This window comes from Lepisma saccharinum, chromosome 11 (genome assembly GCF_977018435.1).
Source record: "Lepisma saccharinum chromosome 11, izLepSacc3.1, whole genome shotgun sequence".
In the NCBI taxonomy this organism is placed as follows: Eukaryota; Metazoa; Arthropoda; class Insecta; order Zygentoma; family Lepismatidae; genus Lepisma; species Lepisma saccharinum.
This window is the reverse complement of record NC_139239.1, coordinates 25,491,365-25,513,558: the sequence shown is the minus strand read 5'-3', so window position 1 is coordinate 25,513,558 and position 22,194 is coordinate 25,491,365. Positions and strand designations below refer to the sequence as shown.

The 22,194-nt window shown below is 39.0% G+C and overlaps 1 protein-coding gene across 3 annotated transcripts in view; it reads right to left on the bottom strand.

Moving 5' to 3' along the window:
* The window catches only part of nolo (ADAMTS-like no long nerve cord), a 752,674-nt gene that overhangs the window by 92,169 nt on the left and 638,311 nt on the right, over positions 1–22,194 (bottom strand). For all 3 annotated transcript variants that reach the window (XM_083130826.1, XM_083130827.1, XM_083130828.1), the window contains exons 9-11: positions 17,999–18,094; positions 12,094–12,265; positions 9,327–9,432 (exon numbers count right to left, since the gene is read on the bottom strand). In XM_083130826.1, the coding sequence (XP_082986952.1) occupies positions 9,327–9,432; positions 12,094–12,265; positions 17,999–18,094 (374 nt within the window). The remainder of the gene's footprint in view (positions 1–9,326; positions 9,433–12,093; positions 12,266–17,998; positions 18,095–22,194) is intronic.

Sequence of the window (22,194 nt, the reverse complement as noted above, 5' to 3'; positions counted from 1 at the left end):
AAATTTGGGACTGGTCGACCAGCACACGCTTTTTTCAGTGGACAAGGAAGTTTGTTTACGTTAATTATGTGCATTTCTATCGGTCATTTCTTACCTGCGCGGACAGCAACGCCTACACTGCATCAAATGACATAACCTAGTTAAAGTCCATCCCTCGCTTCACTCGCAGCATCACTTAATACTTTCCAACAAGTATCCAAGCACTTCAAAAACTAACGAACTTGAGACTTTGACACCGAACGACAGCGAGTCTCGTCTTCGCGCCATTCTTTCTCTTTCGCGAACCCGAAGTGTTTCCACCTTTAAGGAAAAACCTCTGAATGCATGCACGAGCTGTTTTGGTAGTGTATATCCTTTATTTTAATTCATTGCATCTAATTCCAGCTTTTATTTGTTTCCACTCATCCATCTCTGCCACAATCTTGCATTTATTCCAAGAAGTTCGGTACAAAAATGATACAAAGAGAAGATTGAATATGTAATGTGTGCGCTTCAAACTTGAACCGCACACAGCAACACTGGAAGGGAGGAAGCAGCGAGAACGGAGCCTTGTCCCGCGGCTTCTGCGAGAGAACGAACTGCGCATGACCGTTGGGTTGAACATAGGTTCTGCAAATCTCACCTTCCATGTATTTTGTCCTATACCCTCCTCGAGCTTCTGCTCCCGCACGAAGCTTTCACAATGGCAAGAGCTGTCCTGTGGGGGTTCAACTGAGGGTCTGTATCAGGGCGGCCGATTCGCGGTTTCTTCTTCTCAGCAAAAGAGTTCGCCGTATTACGGACACAAATACATGACTTATTGTGTAGAATTTTTATTGAAATAATGTGAAAATGTAAAGACGTTGTTTAATGTTCATTCTCGAGTTGATTATCGTATATTACTGGGGGTTCACTGATCCTATGCGCTATAGGGCCAACCGCGCCTGCAGCAAGCTTTGTCTTTCGTCCACTGTTGTGCTTTGAAGACGCCATCTTACCTTGTGTTGTGTACGCTGTCATGACGGCTGATACTGTGCTCCTTGAACACCCAACAAGCTTTGAGGTTTCAGTCACCGTGGCTCCAGCTGAACGTGCTCCAACAATCATGCCTCTTTGGAACTCTGTCAGGTCTGACATTGCAGTGTCTCTTGAGAGCGTATGATAGACGAATGCACCACCAATGACTGCTGTTGGCAAACTAATACCTTCCCCTTCACAGCCACTAGGTGGCAGACTTCAGTGCCAGGTGGTGCTGCTGTACCGCCGGTGTGAAATGTGGCATACTTTTTCACAGGTGTTCGTATTATTTTGTCCCCCATCTGTACTTGTATAGTGCGTAGTGGTTGTATATAATGCTGTTTGGTAAGTATAAGAACAATATGAGCGTCAGTGGGATCGAACTGGTCCATAGAACCCCCCTCCCCCCCGAATTGACATCGTTTATTGCAAGTTACAAAATAGCAGAACGTTTCTTAGTTTTATTGTTAATAACGAAAATAAAGTCCAGTTAGTTAGTATTAGAACAGAATAACCAAAGAAAAATGGCGTTAGATCGAAAAATTGAGGTTACGATACAGGCACCAGGTTACGTTTTACAATTTAATCCAAAGAATAACTGGTTCCACAGTTTTCAAAATTCCAAAAATTAAGTTTTATGTGAATGGTCAAACAACATAAACTTTATGACTAGAATTTATCTCTTACTTTTAAAGCTTTTTCTTGAGGTACCTAAAATTTAATAACAAAATATAATAGCTGTGCATTTCAGTACTCACTGCATGAAACGTACAAAGAAAAAGACGAAAAAAACACTTGTGCATATTCACACTTATGATGGATAGAGGAGAAAAGTCTCCTCAAGTATATAAGGACAGCAACAACAACAACAACAACAATAATAATAATAATAATAATAATAATAATAATAATAATACGTTTGGTATCAATTAGGTTTTAATTGTGAATTTTTAATTATTATTAATTGATAATAATAATTATTATTATTTCTATCATCCAAATATCTTGCGATGCCCATGGGAACAATTGTGAGTGAACCCCCCCCCCCCCCGAAATTTTTTTCTGCCTGCGGCCATGGTTGGTAGACCAACAACATCTACACCTAGCTCAGCAAAATCGATTCAATTCTATAATGAATTATTAGAAAATGAAAAAAAAAACTTTATTAAAAAAAACTAAATTAATAAATTTTTGAGAATTAAACAACGCCAATCTATAAAGAGACTTTTGATTGATTTGCTTTATTTTACCTCGCTTTTTGTGCCACTTTTGGCTAATTTGCGAAGATGGGGATGAGTGATGATATGATGAAATTGATACAGAAACACTCACAAACATCCATGCCCAGGCCAGGATTCGATCCCGGGACCCCTGGCGTCGTAGCGCGATGTGCTAACCACTCCGCAATTGGGGCCGGCTATAAAGAGACAGTCGCTCTCTTTGATATGTCTGAATAAGTCGAAAGGACATCTTGACGTTCATTATATTAAAATCTCGAACGGTTTTCTTGCATATGATTTTCTTATTTACGCCGCTTTTCTATCTCTTTACGCTAATCGCGACGATGAGGATGAATGGTGATTGAGTGAAATTGATGAAAGGGCACTCCCAAACGGACACAAAATTTACTTATTTATTAGACAAATGATGCCACGAATCATTGTTCCATTGAGGCATACATGTATACTATTTTCAGCATTACATAAATAAATTATGTATGTGTCAAAGCCAGGACTCGAACTTGGAATCGAGAGTAGCGATATCGTGAGTCGACCACTCAACTCGGCTGGTCACCGAGGCGGATTGGTTTCTAATATTAAACAATGGTCCCATCCCATATTAAAAAATGCTCCTTAAAGTTGACAAGTCGAAAATATAATTCGAACACTACTCAAGCGCCTGGTGACCATCTCACACAAAAAGAAAGCGACGATAGATAGCTTTCGCCGTGGAGATGATTGATTGAGGGTCATAAAACTTCACATTTCGCCCATTTCTCGCAAAGAGCAGAAAGCTGGATGCAGGACATGATATGCTATAGGACTGACTGCTTAAAAAGAGACCTCTTTCCGCCACGTTTGCCTTCCATCTTGACACGTTTTCTATAAAAATCAAGACACGTAGATATTAATCTATCAACTGTAACTAAGCTGTTAGTAAATTAATGTTATTTTTAATATCAAATAATTTTTAAATCTGGCTCAAAAATCAAATTATAACTTACAAAATATGCAAACAATTTAATATTCTTAAAGGTGAAGTGTGTTGATCCATTTCCGTGAAAATTATAAATAACTTATGAATAGCCATTATGTATAAATACTGTGCATTATCTCTTTGTTCCTAATTGAAAACTAGGGTTATTTTTGGAAAACTGACACTTGAGTTGTGGTCTGGCTACTTTTTGTGTGTGTATCTTTGAGTACACCAAATTTTGAATATATATAATGATAGTTACCGACCTCGCATAATGCTTTTATATTAAGCGGTTTTCACCCTGGAAATATGCAGTCTCTCTCTGCACTAATACAGCTTGTACATTATCTTTCGTCATGCACGTACTCTTGAGCATCTCGCAACCTGACATCTTTATGGCAGACACTGAAACTCAAGCCGACCGAAGTTCGGTGGGACGAAACGACTGTAATGGAATTTTCCATTTTTCTAACAACGGCAATAAAAATTGACCGTGGTAAGAAGGCAGTAAACGTTATTATTGGCCCCTAAAATCCGTACGTAGTATCATGTACGTAAAAGATAATGGCTGCCCAGCTATTTCCAAACATGATTTCGGTCCAAATACATCCATGGGCGCTTGGTAGAAACATAAAGCCATCCTTAGTTGACGAAATGGATTCGCTGACCCCTTCCCCCAACAACACACACACACACACACACTACTTTTTTTGTGTGTGTATCTTTGAGTACAGGCACACGTGGTGCATGTAATATGTTATTTACTTACACCGAGACCAATCCAACGCGGATACTTTTAGGATTGTAGGTTAATCCGATCAACAAGCCTAAGTGGCCATCGGTAAGATCCCAAAAGGTGCTCCCGGTGCAAAAGGGTTTGCATGAATATTGCAGCAAGGAGATTGAGCCTGATGTAGTGGTTTTGAGGATAAACGTGGTCGGGTCTGTGGAAAGGGGTGGGGGGTAGGGGAGGAGAAGGAACAAGCTTCTGGTTAGCAGTGGGGGAAGCGGAGTTGTAACGGATATGAGAATATGGCAGCTGAGACTGGATTTGTGAACGTTTCTCCCGACGAGCTGGGTTTAATGACCTCCTTGGATATTACCCTGCAACTCGCCAGTCTGACTTAAAGGGTTAATAATGTAGGAGCAATTGTGCTTATGCGTTTGGATATAAAAGATCCTTTGAGGAGGGGGGAAGGTTTAAAAATTCAGCTCCCGCGTTTAGTTCTTATTTCCTGATGAGTTCCCCCCACCTTTTCACGTCCACGCGGGGAGTTCCAACCGTCAACTTTTTCACTTTTACAAACTTTACGTTATTTCTGGTGATACTTGAGTTGTCTAACGACCGCTTCTCAAGAACTCGGACGTGAAAAGAGAGAGAGAAAGGATTTTGAAATATTCAGTGACATGAAAAATGGAAAAAGGATGAAATGTTGAAACTTTGGATCGCCGCGCAGAAGGAATAAAAAGAAAATAACGTATCTTTTTCATGTCTATAACCAACAGCTTCTCACGAAATGAAAATTCTGGGCATTCGTAGCAATTTTTTTTTTTTTTACTTTCTATCCATTACATACCAAATATTTTATTCTCGAAATAAGTGCGGGAGACTTAGAAAAGGCAACGGTGAAGTATTGAAAGAAACATTAACCCGAAATAGGTCAATGGGTTCAGTTTGAAAGCAGGGAATAATCTGTCAACCGCAGAGTTTTCTTCTTCTTTTAACTTTTCCACGGAACCATGTCTTATTCTCAAAGTAAAGACAAGTTCGCGAGAGGTATGGGATCGGTTGTATGAAGGTCACATAAAGTTTTCATCTCATTTTAGAAGAAGCCGAAAGCAGTGCCACAATCCCGACAGCTTTAAAAGTTAGGCAATGAAAGAGAGCACGTCAGTGACTTTGTTTGTCTAGACTCCATTTTAAGCTCAGATAGCCTAATCGGGACTGAATCTACAATTTAAAGTGGGATTTGGAACACTGTGTAATTTGCTTCTAGCGAACCTAACCCCAGAGCCCTTGATTACCAATATGCCACCAGGAAGCCTTGTCCGTCAGTGGTGGATTAGACATCGTCATTTATTCGAATGCTAACAAGTGATTTTATGATTGATATCTCAACGAGAAGAAGGCTATTGCCACCCCCCCTCCAACTTAATTCACCCATGCTATATACACATAGCCTACAATATGATAAGTTTTGTCAATGATGGACCAATTATAAATAGATTAGTTATGACTACGGAGCGGAAGTTGATGAAGTGTCATCTCTTTTTCTGACATCTCGGACACGATTGCCATTAAATATACACAATATTACACTTCGTCTAGAAACCAAAAAAAGGTAATTCTAAAGTGCATTTTTTGCCAATCTTCAGGTTTTGGGTAATTTTCCCCGATTTGCGGCATTTTTCCGGCATTTTTCGCAATATTCGGTGTTGTTTCGTCATATTTTGTCACTTCCTTCATTTTGGTAATATTATTAAGTCTTTTTTCACCAAGGTGAACATAGACCTATATATATCTCGCAGGATTGCAATTTACGAGCAAAAGAAATGCTGAACTGGTGACAGTCCTTTGTTGTGTCGGTTTTTTTCCTTTTAAAGCAAGATTTCATTTTGTTCAATTTTCTTTTCATTTCAATTTTTAACCTGCAACTTACAAATTTAATGGTCATTTTTTGCATTTTTTACGTAATTTTTTAGGACATTCTATTTTTTAGGTCATCAACTTCCGCTTCCTAGTTATGACAATATGGCGACAATACTTTTAAAAAGGAATAATAAACATAGGGGAAAGGTGTCTGTAATGGCAACTGTGCAATAAATGACCACCTCCTTCAATACCTCGTTGGTAAGTGCTACCATCTGCACGATTGGAACTGTTTCAGCAAACCATTTGCGCGTTTTTTTCTTTTTGAAAGATGTGTGCTTATTTTGTACTGAAAGTTTCTTTTCTTTCGATAAATATTGCAAGCAACTTTCTAGTATTGCCGGAAGTGTCAACATCGACTTCGAAAGCATTCATGTTTAATGCAGTTATGCATCATGGTTTCCATGATAATAATAATTATTTTTTTCAAAATAGTTCCTTGCCGCAGAGTAGGCACTAATTTAATTGTTATAATTTTCTACAGATTCGTATTTTTCAAAAACATATATTTTATTTTTATAAAATTCAAATTCTGGCATGGGTATGAGTGTCATTTGATATTGTCCCTTCATCATTTCATCTATTTAACGTTCATCCTCTTCGTGACTAGCCTAAAATAGTCAAAGTCTTCGTACAAAGGAAAAGTGTAAAACAAAAACACTATTTAAAAGGAGCAGAATATTTCTTTTTATTAAACAAATGGTAAAAATTCACAACCTTCTCCTTCGCATCATGAGACCAAAATGTCGCTTTTCGTTGCCCAATATTGCGCCGAACCGCCGCGCTATGAATCGCCATGTGTTGGGATATGATAGCATTTATTTGCCTTTTTTTCATCTCTGTAAATAATTCTGGAACTGCACGAAGACACCCGAAATGACGCTCTCGGGTCATTTCGGTCGTCTTCGTGCAGTTCCAGAATTAGATAGCGTATTTGGCGATGCCGGAAAAAAATCTTCACTCTACAAACTTCCTGACTTATGGCAGCCAACGCAAATCTCTTCTCAGCCATGTGGTGTGGTTTAGTGGACGATAAGCTTAATAAAGATTTAGTGTGAACCTTTTTTTTCAATGTAGTCAGATTTGACCTAATCCTAATACCGATACGTAAAACACCGTTTAGAAATAGAGATAAGACCGAGACTTCCTGTCCGAGAGTTAAGTCTCCTACTATAATTTAGAAAATTAGAATGAAAGCAGAGGCGTATATTCGGGGCTATCTGCGAAGCCCAGACTCACTAAATAAAATACACAAAAAATATCTATCAGAAAATGTGCATAAAATTGTTCGTTTCAATAAGAAGATGAACCTGATTTCTTAGAGGAGTTGGAAATATTGCCCGCTTTCTTTGAATTCGCGAGACGGCTGGCCCAGCGCCGGCGGGCAACTCCACGGGGGTGTCGGGCAAGCTTGACAGGGCCCCGATCAATGCTGCAAACCAATTTTTCCCAGCATGTAATTTCCCCAGGATCCGGGAATTGTGGAGCCAAACTGTTACAGGAGAGAGAACAGGGTTGCATATGGCGGGAGATAAAAACCCTCTGAACTTCCTCAACAGTCTGGGTCAATGTGGCAAACCAATTTTTCCCAGCATGTAATTTTCCCAGGAATGGGGAATTTTGAAGCAAAATTATCGCAGGCAAGGGGAAAGTGTGTCATATGGAAGAGACAAGAACATCATTGAACGCTTTCAGAGGAGTTGAAAAGAGGTCGTTGACCTTGAAACAACTAGAGATACAGTGGGGAGTAGAAAATTGTTGGCTGAGCGGGAATGGTTTATGAGTGCATCTAAAAATTACCGAAATGACAAGGACCAGTTCTAGTCTAGATCGCGTAGAGTGGTCTTGGTGCCTGGAATTTATTTAGAGGCAGAGTGTGAATACAGTAGTGAGTGGATGGTATTTTTGTGAATGATATATGCTGTGTTGTGTAGTGAACTGAAATGAGGGACATAATTAACAAGCTGTCTATTTGGCTTACGAATGACGATAAACTCCAAATCGTTGTGGATTTTTCTTGTATGTCCACTTTATGAACAGATAAGCTAATGGGGATAGGACCTACAGTTAAAGTGCTATCTAAACCACCATGCATCGAAACCGGGACCCCTTAGTTTCAAGGCAACGACGTTACCACTGCGCCAACAAGGAATACCCGAACTTAAAATAATGAAAATAGGTAGGTTGAAATTTTATTTTTTATTCTCGTATAGGCCTACACAATATTTCACAATATGGACAAATAAGAATGAAATTCTTGAAATCCTTTCAATACTGACAGTGTACATTTTCATGTTTTATTTATGAGGTATATGATTTTAATCACAGAGTCACATCACTACAACCCGCCACCCCAAATGAGTTTAAAAAAAAAAATCATCCCCACCAGCAAATTTTTGTCCATTCGAACACTCTAATATGGTGCGATAGCCCAAGTTCTTAACCCAGTATACGCCACTGAATGAAAGGTATATAATGAAATTTCAAAATTTCAATATGAGACTTATTTTGACATCCCAAGGGGATGGCATTCTGCTAGTTTATGGATAGGGAGCACGTGGTATCTTTGTGGACGCTTTCTAGCCATTTGGGAACATTTAACCCACACAAATGCCTCTTTTTTTAGTCTCTCTTGAACTTTGTATCGGCAAAAAGAAAATAAAGTAATAGGATTAAAAAAAATGAGACCCATATCTTTACACAATGTTTTAGAAATCTTTTAAAAAAAATATTTTGAAAATAAATTGCAATAACAACATATTTCCAAAAAAAAATCCTACATTCTATTGTGTAATTTGTAATCAAGTAAATCGTGTGCATTACAATTCATTACTACACATGTATAGGAATGTTATTAAAATCAATCGTACGTTTTTCTTAAAGATGTAGTACTTTTTTAATTTGATTTATTTTACTTCGCTTCTTGTGCCACTTTTGGCTAATTTGCGAAGATGAGGATGAGTGATGATATGATGAAATTGATGAATAGACATCACAAACGTCCATGCCCAAGCCAGGATTCGAAAACGGGACCCCTGGCGTCGCAGCGTGATGTGCTAACTACTTCGCCACGGGGGCCGACAGATGTAGTACTTAAATAATGAATTATTTGATTTTGGCTCCATAATATGGATATATTATATCAGGTTTTCAGGCTTAAAGGATTGAACTAGTACCCACACGCTAAAGACGAGATCGAAAATTTCCATTCGAGACCGAGACGAGAAGGAGGTTACGAGTTAGATAATGAGTCAATCCCGAGAAGGAGACTAGTATTGGTAACTCGAGGTGGGCCTATGCTGAATTTCCTCATTGAGCCAATTTCAAACAAGAAGACATACTCAGTACTTTGGAGAATAAAGGACAAAGCCACCACTGTCACAGTCACGCTCATTTGGCAATCTTCACTCTGAAGAAGACAGAAAAGTTAAGGAATAAGCCTTGGAAGGACACCGTGAAGTTCCTGGCCCAATGAAAGCCTTACCTTGCCTCGTGCTGAACCAGCTGCTCCCCGGCGAGGTGGTGCTCGGGTGGTGGGGGCTGCACCAAGGGCTGGGTGTGGTCCCTTCCTGGAAGTTGCTCGGGCTCCTCTGGAAAAAAAGTTAAATACACAGAAAGTTAAAAAAAAGAACAACTTGCTTCATAATTTATTCAATGTAGTTAGCTTCTAAAAAGAAGTTGTGTCCAGGGTAAGTTTCTTGTAACAAACTTGCCCAAAGAAGCAGTGAAAATATCTGTTCCTCTAGTTCTATCAGCTTTAGGTTATAAAATGATAACGATTATATCTCTGGTCCTGTAATCAACTGCTCTACTAGACAATGGATAATTCCCAATAAAAGTTGCATCCTAACCTGTACCAATCATACCAAATTGAATCAAAAAGTAACAAAAGCTGATCATCGAAAGTAGCAACAACATTTGTACATTTGAAGATATTTTGCCTTTGTGTGTGACAGAGAAAGTGAAAAAAAGAGAAAGGAAGGGAGTAAAAATAGATGAAGGAAAAGAGAAGTAGGAGGATTAAAGGGAAGAAAGAGAAAGAAAGAGAGAAGAACATAAAAGGGAGGAAGGAAGGCAGAGAGAAAGTAAAAATACAGAAATAAAAAGAGATACAAATAAAGATAAATGGAAAAAGGAAGAAAGAGAGGGCAACAAGGCAGAAAAAGAAAACGAAGAAAGAGAATGTGAAAATGACCGACAGAAAAGAGAGAGAAAGTAAAAAGGCAGGAAGAAAAGAGAGAAAGCGAAGAAGACAGGAAGGATAGAGAGAAAACAAAAAACACAGAAAGAAAAGAGAGAAAGTGAAAAAGACAAGAAGAAAAGAGAGAAAGTGAAAGAGACAGGAAGAAAAGAGAGAAAGCGAAAGAGACAGGAAGAAAAGAGAGAGAAAGTGAAAAAGACGAAGAAAATAAAGAGAAAGTGATGGAAAGGAACAAAGATATAGTAAGATGTGTGTGTATATTTTCCTCTGTGAGAGTGTTTATAACAATTTGAAAATTTATAATTTACTTGATATATCGTGTTCACAAAATGCATCCCAACAGAAACATCTGGATTATTTTTTTGAACCAATACTGTTGTAATTCAGAACTTTTTATTATAAAAATTAACACTATACATCCCTGATTCACCCCCATAAATTTGCCTTTCAACGGACACGTAGATAGTTTTTTTTTCGGAACCCAACGCCTGAAGTAATGCGGTGTGAATAAAGAAAAGTGCATCAGTATATGAGTTAAAATTTTAAAGTGTCTGAAGTGCAAGTTTTGTTACCTGCAGAATAGAATAATCAAGCTGAAAATGGCGCTATCTGTCCGCAAGAGAAAAGTTCCTTGATTTAAAAAAAAAAATAAAAAGTTTTTGAATTTCGTTGAAAAATACGAACGGAAGAGGAAATAGTGGTGATATTTCTCAAAGTTGAGAAATACCTTTCTCTGCGGCTGAAGTGGTTTCCTTGTTCAACTTTAAACCCTGCTAACGATTCCTGTCAAGAACAGGTAGCAACCGCAAATGGTAATTGGACGAACTGCCGGTGGAGGCGGCACTTGCCAGTCATCGGTAAACCGATTGAAAATGAAACAAGTGAGTTCTCTCAAATTTCGGATGGATGGATTTTTTTTTCAGACAAGGAAAACACATTGGCATCTGCTCTGGACACAATGCGTTATTCTGTATTAAACTTATGGGATTATTAAATAATTTCTTAGTTATTAGAGGCAGTGTCGTACCTGAAATTCCGTTAAATGGGATTATGCATTTTTTAACAGTCAGTCCTATATATTACCACCTTTTTCTGCAATTTTTAAGGAAAGCCTATCCAGACAAGAGAGAAGGGTGTAGTACCTCCAACTTCCCCTGGACCACGCCACTAATCTCAGGCCAGTCTTATAAGTCGTGACAAGAGGAAAAAGTTATTTTGTGTTTTTTGTCGCTTTTCTGTTAGTTTTGGCCAATCGCAACAATGATGATGTAAGTGATGAAGTCACAGTCAAAAGTACACATGGACAGGATACAGAATACAAATCTCGCATAGGATTATAATAGTGGCGGGTCGAAGCGCCAGAGCATCGTTAGCCTGACAAGAACGCAGTATTCAGGATATTAGCGGAATAGAGGTTCGACTCCCTTCCCGCCCCGTTAGTAAACAATGCTCTTTTACATTTTGCTTTGGTACAGGGTGGTCAAAGAAATTGTAACGATAATAGTGACTAATACGTTCGGTTACTTTTTTGGGGCCACCCTGTATTTAGGGGTATATTGTTACTGTCTTCAGAACATTCAGCCACCCCTGTGCCTCTCTATCAATTTTTTTATGGCGCTGTCACTGTTATGAAAACTTCACGAATTAGAACTTTCTCTTAAATTTTCTTAATTAATTGTTGCACCAATAACAGTCCGCTTACATTTTGAAGAAGGACAAGTTATTATACTTTTTACTTTTATTATGTAAAAATATGTTATTTTACGTTTATTGTGTCCAACAGTTAAAGAAACGCATTATTGCTGCGGTGAGGGCAATAAACGTTACTTTACGGAAGCGAGTCGTGGGTGATATTTTCCCGATTGACTGAATGTGTTCGCCGCCGGGGTGGCTGGCCACTTAGCTCATGTTATATTCAAAAAGTGAAACATGTAAACTAAACTCCAAATACAGGGCTTTCTAGTTAGTTATTTCTTTCTATTTGGACACCCTGTATCAAAGTCGCTTTGCATCGAAATTAAACAACGTGATGAGTAGCATCTTGTCTCACCTTGTTCCCCATCTTCATCAAACAGCTTGTACACAGGACACTCTATCCCAGTCCTGCAGATCTGCGTTATCACTGGTCTCTCCTTCTTGTTGCAAAGGATGCTGGGATGTCCTCGGGCGTCCCGACAGATGACGCTACGTGTCTGGAAACCTTCCCCACAGGATACGGAGCACTGGAAGAAAAGTTAAAGCTTCAGTTTAAAAAAGTTGGAAAACGCCAACGGATATTTCTAAACGATCTGTAACTTTCTTTTAGCAGTTTTCTTCATCTCTGCCGTGGCATGGGCTCTCGTTAAAACGTAAGTAAATGAGAAGTTCAACCAGCTTTATTAATGTACAAATGTGCAATTATTGCTTAGAATGATTAGCATTGGAAGACATGCAATATCAAATTAGGACACCCTCTGATTTTGGATTGAACAGTGTTGCCATAGTTCTCCTTTGACAACACAGGACACACTGAATGTGAGTGTGAAATCCGGTACCATGCACTAACAGAACAGCAGTGTAATATATTATATATTTCCACTGTGGTTTCTGAAAAAAAAAAAACAGTGGGTGGGAACTTCCAGTAACTACCCTTCAAGCATCACAAAAATTAGCTACACCACCCTGTATATTTCATTGATTGATTTACTTTACTACGTTTTTCTGACACTTTTGGATAATCGCAAAGATGAGGATGAAAGGTAGGGACAATAAACACATATGGATGACACAAGTCCCAAAGAGGAATATACTGGCCGTGGTCTAGACGCCAGAACTTCGTAAATCTGCAACAGTGCCTGTATGCTTCAATACACATTATATCTATCTTCTATCTATATATAAAAATGTATGTATGTGTGTGTGTGCGTGTTTGTTTGTTTGTTCCGGCATAACTTTCGAACGCCTGGAGCAATATCAACCAAACTTGGCACACATAACACTTACAATGTGGAAATAAATACTGTGAGGGTAAGACACCCCTGGCACGCTTAGGGGTGGGATGGGAAGGGGTGACATGTAAAAATAATCGAAAACGACCGATATTAAATTCAGCACAAATCAACCGTGACTCTATGCATCCCGCACAACGATGGTGTTTCTCGGGATGTGTAACGTTCAGGCTGATATGAGTTTTTGTTGCGAAAACGACCGATATTAGTGTGGAATCCATAGTTTTCCGGGTTGCTAAGATGGATAGTGACACTCCCAATGCCGTTCAACTCCAAGTTCATCACGTATCGGCATGGTGGTGAGAGGGGGTAAAAAATGACCAACATTAGTGTCGAATCCATAGTTTTCGGAGTCGCTAAGCCAATTGGTGACATTCAGGATGAAATAAAATTACTTACATTTTACACTATAGTTAGAATTCATTATTTTCCTGTCTAATAGAACGTTGGGATAAATAAATACCCGGGCAACGCCGGGTAATCAGATAGTCGTATTATATTAAAGCAACATACCGGGTGGTCCAAAAGTCCCGGAACGGTCACATATAGTGAGAAATACACATCGAATCGGAAAAGAAAAAGATACGTGTTTAATAAGTGAAAGAAAGCTATTCAATGATATCACATTTGATTCCCTACCCCCGTCCCATGGGCAACTGTGAAATTTTAAATGGAAACCCCCATTTTGTATTGTAGAATCGGAAAGAGGACTTCATCCCGAGTCCAACGAGCTATCAACCACTCTCATAGCTCCATTAGGAACGGAGATATGGCGATTTTAAATTTTGTTCAAAGGGACGCTCTGCCCCTAATTGAGCTAGAGTGAAACGATTGTAGATTCGGAATCTGCACGTCAAGACCTTTCAATAGAGTATATGGTAGCCCCCCCTTCCACGTGCGAAAATTTAAAATCGCCATATCTTCGTTCCTAATTGAGCTAGGAGGATGGTTGATAGCTCGTTGGACTCGGAATGAAGTCCTCTTTCCGATTCTACAATACAAAACGGGAGTTTCCATTTAAAACTTCACAGTTGACTCCCGCCCCGCCCCCTGGGGTCGCGGGGGTGGGGAATCAAGTGTGATATCATTGAATAGCTTCCTTTCACTTAGCTATTAAACACGTATTTTTTCGTTTTCCGATTCGATGTGTATTTCTCACGATATGTGACCGTTCCGGGACTTTTGGACCACCCGGTATAATAAAAAAATAAATACAGGGCAACAAAACAAATTGTGGAACACATCCTTACTTTTTTAGTTCTAGTGTCTTAGGTATTCTACTTAATTTTTTTTAAATTTTTTGCCTCTTTTCTGTCTCTTTTGGCTACTCGTAACGATGAAGTTGAATGATGACTAGATGAAATTGCACTTACAAAGAAATCCACAATATCCAGGCAGTATCCAAACCAGAAACCTTCAGTGAGTCGGTTACTGAATGCGTTTTGACACCAACGTGGCTACATGGAGGATGAATGACGAATTCATTAAAATGACAATAAGATAATCACATATCCTCGTCACTTCTGACCCCATTAGAGCATTAAAGAACAGAGTGTGCGCAAGAATATATTTGAGTTAGCTCATTGAAGTCCTAAATGTGGCGAGTTACTCTTGCAACGGAAGAATTGCTGACCTCCGTGGCGGATCGGTCAGCAAAGGGAAGGAGTCCCGGGTTCGAATCCCGGTCTAGACGTGGGTGTTCCTTGCGAGCGTTCTTTCACCATATCACTCATCCTCATCGTCGCGGTTAACCAAAAGTAGCAGAAATGCAACGCTAAATAACAAAAATCAAATAAAATCAAACAGGCAAATTAGCTTAGCAGTATAGTAACAAAGCAAAATTGGGAGAGTTTTCAACGAGACACCCTGTACTTCACCGTATCCAACACAATCCACTAATCAATCCCCAATGAACGATCGATCATGGCAGGTGGTGGACGAGGTTACCCAGTAACTAGGTCAACAGAGACAATGCACCATATTGAGCCACCAGGGAAAAGATAGATACGAACAAAGAAAATACTGGTTTGTGCTAAAAAAAAAAGGAGAAGATAGCAATTAATTTTAAGAGAGATAATTTCGTGAGAGAAACCATTAAAATATAGTGTCAAGAGAAAAAATAACGTCAAAATAATCCCAAGTTTACAATACACGGCTCAAGGTTTTCCTAAGGTCTTTGGAGGAACCTGCAGTAAATATGCTGTTCGCGTACTACGGTGCCTTAAAACTGGAAGCTCGCAGAAAATTTACGACGCCCATTAAAGATCTTTATATCTGATGGAGAACTTCGCTTTATACATCCAATCCACTCTCTTCAACATTTGCTGTGCAGATTTCAACCAGAGAGAGAGGATCCATTGTCACTTTGTTGAAGACAGGCACGAAAAGTACGGTCTAGTGGGGATACACCCAGAATTTCAGATAATGATAAGCATTATTCTAAGACGTGCAGGTTATATATGCCACTAATAGGTAGTCAAAGATTAACCATAAAGACTCACAAAAATTATAGGACAGACTACAAACATGTTAAATTTTCATGAGGTATCAATTGCTATTTACAAAATGGCCTCAAGGGTGCAACACTGATCAAGTGCAATTTTAAAGATGGCGCCTTCTCCACACACTTGCACCAGTGAAAGGTAGTGGTTTTTTTCAATTCTCCTATGCATGGGTATTACTAGGGAACAGCACTTTAGGTAAATAAATGTGTTTTTTTGCGATAAGATAGAGACCCTCGTTTTTGCCAAAATTCTGATCATAGCTTTATATGTCAACACAGCAAATTTTATTTTACATAAAAACACATATTTTCCAGTTTTCCGTATGTAAATACATATTTTGCAAATTTTCATTTTAAATACATAAAATCGCTCATTGACTTCAGCTACCTCGAAATCCACGAAAGAAAAATGTTTATTCTCCGCACCTCTTTCATATCGAGTGTGTTAGGTTTGTTTTGTCTTTGAACACGCTCGCTGGCAGACTTCTGGCACCTCGCCTACGATCCTATTGGGTGAAAATATTACCCCCACTGGATCTAACGCACAAGTGCTAATGTTTAAATGTACAGACATTTTTGGGAAAAACCAAGGTTTTCAAACTTTGTGTCAAATTGCACGTGTTTTGGAAGGTGAAGTAGAGGAAGGTGAAGCTTTGGAAAACTTCAGCGTTAGTGGCATTCGTGCTTCAAATATGCAAGAATTGTTTCTTGCGACGTGGAGCTATCTTTATCACAATATAAGATGCTTTTTAGAGATAATCGTCACAGATTTACAATGGAGAATTTGGAAAAACTATGGTGATCCACTGCAATTCTTCCAAAAAATAGCTCACTAAGAGGTAAGCATTTAGAAACTGATTTCAGCTGTTTAAAATGCATGTAATATTTTGTTCTTGTTACCAAATGTTTTTTATTTTTGTCACATATTTTCCTGTTTTTATCACATATTTTCAAGATTTATGACACATAAAAAAAATATTTCTGAGATTTTTAGCACATAAAGTTCTGTTCTCTAGTCATTACACTTGCACGTTTGAAAGCAATAGGATCCGAAAGAACTCACCTTGAGGTATACAGATGATAACACAGATTGAAAGATCAACAATCCTTATATGCAGCAAACTTATGCAACTGTAGATGCAACATACTATGTAAAAAACAAAAACAAATGAAGGTTTCACATTTGACTTTCTCGATGCTTTTTTATCAACATGTCGCTTTTGTAACTCTTTCGGTTGATCGCAACAATTTATTTCTTGAGAAAGAGTCTTCATAGTAACTTGAACGCTATACCGGGATGCTACTTAGATATATGTAACATACAATGTGAATGTGGTACATAAAGCTTACATTGGAAAATGTAAGTATGTTTGTATTAGTTAATTTTACGTCGCTTCTTTTTTAACTTTTGGCTAATCGCGACGATGAGAATGCATTCTGAGTAGACGAGATTGATGAAGATATGATCACCAACACGAATCTGACAAAGGATTAGACTGTCTTAGGGTTCAGAGAAAAGATTCTCGTTGGCTTCGAGAACAATTTCCAGAGTGGGAAAGAAGAAGACACTTTGGGTGCCTTCCTAAAAGGTCACCCCTTAAATCCAATAGGAGATTCCAGGCATCCTCTGGAGTAGAGGATAAATGAATACAAGAAACACATATTGAAGAGAGAAACACATAGGATGAATCCCATACAATACAGTGGAAGAACACCAATAAAGAATGAAATAGGAAGAAAGGACAATGAAAGTAGCGTTCACGATCCTGACCGGAGAGAACAATCCAGGGTAGAGTTGAAGAAAATATGGCTACCTCCAAAAAATAATTCTGGTTGAGTAATGGTTAACATACCACATCAGCAGTAATCCACGTGTTCTTTGCAGAAACGATCCCCAATGGCCAAAGCGAATAAAAGAGATTTGGAGATGAGAGGAGAGATGATATATATTTTGAAATGTAGTGGTTAGGTTGTTGTTGCTATGATGATGTTAGGGGTGTAAGGAATGACCATCTACAAAGACACCAAAATGTCCAGTGGTACACCCTGGACTACTAGACTAGTGAAGGTCTGGCGTCGGGACTCTCAGCCAGTATAATCCTCCCTGGGGGTCGTGTTGTGTCGCCCTTATATGTTTGTGACTGTTCCTGCATCCATTTCATCTTATTGCCAGTCATCCTCATCTTCGCAATTAGCCAAGAATAGCAGAAAAGCGAAGTACAATAATCGAAATCAATATACCAAACTATGCTGATGATACACTTTCTAAAGCTTGAGTATAAAATGGTCGCGTCTGAAACTTTAAGTGAATAAATGTGCATAAGAGCCAAGAGGGACTTATGCGTTCACAAAAACCAACATACTTTTAATCTGCATGGCTTCAAGATTTAAGAAGGACACCAGTGTCTTCCTAAGGGCATCGGGATTCAAGAAGCCACATCCAGAGAACATAAACAACTACTTACCCCAGACCAATCTCCCGGGTACCATCTGGGACAGTCCATGGTATTGCATGGCTCCTGGTAGCGCGGCTTGTGCCCCCTGCACAGATGTTCCGGCACCTGCGGAGAGGGAAGAGAGAAAGAAAACAGTATTCTAAAGTATCCTGCATTCCAAACTCATAAAAAATTCAATATCTACTACAGGTCATCTGGGGAGCTCTCCTCTCCCCTACGGTGGATGGAGAACGACGTAAAAGCTGGGAAGAAAAGAACAGCGACGAACGGAAGACGTCGCGGTGTTTATGGACGCGGGGCACGTTTGCAACATACGACTAGTGATCTTTCAATTTTTCGTAACCGCAACAGAGCACTGAGCTTTCGCGCACACTTGTTTCTGATGAGAGCTGGTTTGTAAGTTGAGCTGCACAGAGACATAATAAGGGGGTGATGTGATATATCAAATGAGGCTAGAATTTCACGAGAAATGAAGTGACGAAGGATTTTCCAACGTATCTTACGCCAGCAAAAAGTTATACACATATCTTTCACTTACGATATATGCACATTATAATGTTGTCAATGTTCCTGTGAGCACACTCGTTGACGACTCTCACACTCGCATAGAACATTTGGCAATGTAGCATGTGCAACAACATCGCAAGCAGCAACAATGCCTTCTCTCAGATGGTCAATATCAGGGACTTTTAGTGCATGCACCATTCTCTTCAAATGTTTCTGAAGGTAAAAGTCCTCCTAAGATGTTAGATCTGGGGAATGTGCAGGCCTTTTAATAGATCCCCGTGTGCCCATAAATCTACATAGAAAATTACCATGAAGAAATTGCAAAAATGTCCACATAGTGTGGTCACACTCTGTCCTGTTTCAAAACTCTCGAAAAGTGCCATATCCCGTAAGCAAGGGTGAAAAAACCTGTTCACTTAACAGATCCAAGAAGCCCTCACCATTTAAGGTTCCGTTGTTGAATATGGACCAACCATTTCCTTTCGCCATACATTATACCACATAATTAGCTTACCAGCAACAACCATTCGACTGAGCAAATCACAGGTATTGCATATTATTTTTATTAACTTCACCGTGAACATAAAAATTAGCCTCGTCACTGAAGAATTTTTCATTCCAAAGGAAGTGTCACGTAATTGTTTGAGATACTTTTCCCAATATTATCCACTATTCAACTATTTGGTGAATGTAGCTGATTAAAATCATACGCAATGGTGCGTATACTTCTTTCTCTCCCAAGATGTCAGCGTGATCTCGATGAGTTCCTAACATGTTAGGAGCATTCCAATGCTTTGTTTTTAACACCTCGAAAAGGAGAAAATGGTTCCAGGCATGCAGTAATAAATTTTTGCTGGTTAAATATATGTTGGATAAACCTTCGTCACTTCATTTCTTGTGAAATTCTAGCCTCATTTGATATATCACATCACCCCCTTTCCTTTGAAATTTTTGCGTTGAATTCAATATGGCGGTCAACAATATGCCGGACCTGCGCTTGACACACACGGCTAGGGATCTCCCTGGGCCTAACTTATTTCTTTTATGACCAATTATACCCAGGATAACTCCTTCACATTTTGTAGGAGGTGTTAAGGGACATTTGACTCTTCATAGTTCATGTAATGGGGCTTTTATCAGTCACATAGTTACACATATTATTTTGTATCTTCTGATCCCATTGCAGTCCCAGAATGATTTTTTGGTATGTTTTAGAGTATGGTATGAGGGACCAAATATATTTTTTTCACTATTTTTGGTGATGACATGTTTTGAGATATTCAAGGTCAAAAGTCAAGGTCACGTGACAAAATTATATTTTTATCCAAAGGTAGGCTTGTTATATATCACTGGAAAGCTTGTTCAATTCCCTGTACAATAAGCTTTATTTGAGCTTCCTAGGCAAAATAGTGGCGGAGTTACAGCACATTTAGTATAGCTAAGCGGGCTCAAAAAGGGCAATTTATGCAAACTTTGACCTTGAATAATTTAATAATTACAAGACGCACGAGACTAAAAATTTTCATAGTTACTAAGTTCCATGCATAGTTTCAACTCCCCAAATTTCATGAAAATCGGAGATGGTCAGGTTAAAAATTGCACATATCTGTGTTGATTTGGCATGGAATGACTCTATTAATTTTCAAATCCCCGGTACGAATCTAAAGGATATTCTCATTGAAATTTTATCGTATCGGGAACTGGTGGTTTCAAGGCGAACGTGACAGGTTAAAAATTAAATTAATTATTTCGTTCTGGACTGCTGTGAACGGTGATGTGTCATTTAATATTTTATGTATAATGAAAGCTAATCTCGTGATTCCAAATGTACTGTGGTATATGGGTGGATGGGGGTTGGCAGGAGAGCATTAGGAAGGAAAAGAGAGAAGCATCGTTTGATTTTTTAAAAAAATAACGGATGATTCACGTAGGACCCTCTCCCCCCCCAGATTCTCTTGTAAGCAGTGGCATGTAGTTGATTTATACAAGAATACTTTTGAATTTATGAAACTTACTGTCGTCAATTTCGAATGCTTCACTGCTCTGCTGTAGGAAAGGGGAATACTTAGGATAGTAAGCTTATCGAAGAAATTCCAATTGGATTTCAGAAATTGAATGTAACAATGTTTCGATCAGAATTCGAACATGGAACTCCTGCATACCCGGTGCTGACACCATTAGGAAATCATCTTTGGATTCACCATATTTTTCACTCTGTTGTTTAGCAGTCTATTGCAACACACACCCCAGGTTCCCTATACCCATGTGTAAAACAACAGGAAGAAGTATAAAATGCAGTACTGTAAGAATTGTTGATTGTACTGATTATCTATTGTCGCTTCGCTTCAAGCCCTGGTCGTATCATTCCGCTACCCACCCAAAATGACTACTGAAAGAGGAACATAATGTTTTGGTTGTAGATGCAAACAGAAAATGACATTGTGCGAAAAGTAAGAAACAATGAAAGAACAAAGTGAGGAAAACAGACAATTTAAAATTAGAGCAGAAAAATGGAAAAGATGAGATAAAATTAAATGGAAGCAAATCAAAACCGACAAGAATAATGCTAGAAGAACAGTAACGAACAGAACGAAAAATACCAGCAATGGGAATTAACTAAAAAATGATAAATGAAAACTGAAAAGAAAGAAAGGAAAAATAAATCAGGAGCTGAAGAGTTGGTTGGTTGATTTAAATCCGTGGTCTTCGTCAAAGGCAACATCCAAGAAGTGGGTAAGAAAAAGCATGGGAAAACGTCACTCAGATGCTGACTGCGAAGAAAAGAATGTAGAATGCGAGAGAGAGAGCTGTAGGGAACAAAATGATGGAAAAAAAGTAAGAGTTAAGGAAAACGTGAGTAAACCAAAAAAAAAGGAGATGAATAAATCGACAAAATATTGCGAGAGCGAAACTAAATAAGAAAAGACGAAGAGAACTGGGGAGAGAGAGAAACTGTAAATTAAATATGTAAAAAAGGGAAGAATAAGAGTTCTACCTCGACAAGGAAGTCGAGTTGAAAACATTGAATAACAATCTTCAGAGAGAAGAAAAATGGGAGAATTAGAGAAGGAAAAGATAGGAACTGCATGAAATCCCCGGGTGCCGAAATCAACGCCAATCTTTTTCTCTCTCGAGCCAACATGCTTCTCCAATATTGGCAACATGATCTATCATCTCCGGCGTCCATGGAGAAAAGCACATCTCTGTAGCTTTCTTGTAATCCAGCGGCGAGTTAAGAAACGATGAACGCCAACGATAGAGCGAAGAAGAGAAATCCAATTATATGCCGTTGAGGGAAAAGAGGATTGCTGGAGACCACCACAACACCCAGTTCACATGTGTCCGACTCTTCGGAATCCGATTTGGTGTGAGAGAGAGAGAGAGAGAGAGAAGGGGGAGGGGTCTGTTAAAGCGGGTAAAGTGAAACGGAGGAGGAGAGTGGAGTGACTGCGAAAGAGAGGTTGGGGGAAAGGAGGGAGCGGGACTGTAAAAGCGCACTGCGGTGGCCGAAAGCCTGCAGTCAAAATTGCAAAATTGACTCGGGAGGTTCCTTAAAATTAAAAGGACGTGCCCTCATACACGAAGCTGTTGCTGCAATGTGGTGCGAGGGAGGGAGACGAGGGGAGGTGATTTTTTTGTAAATAGAGAACACCGCAGCGTAATATCTGGTTTTCTGGACTTGTATATGAGCTTCCGTT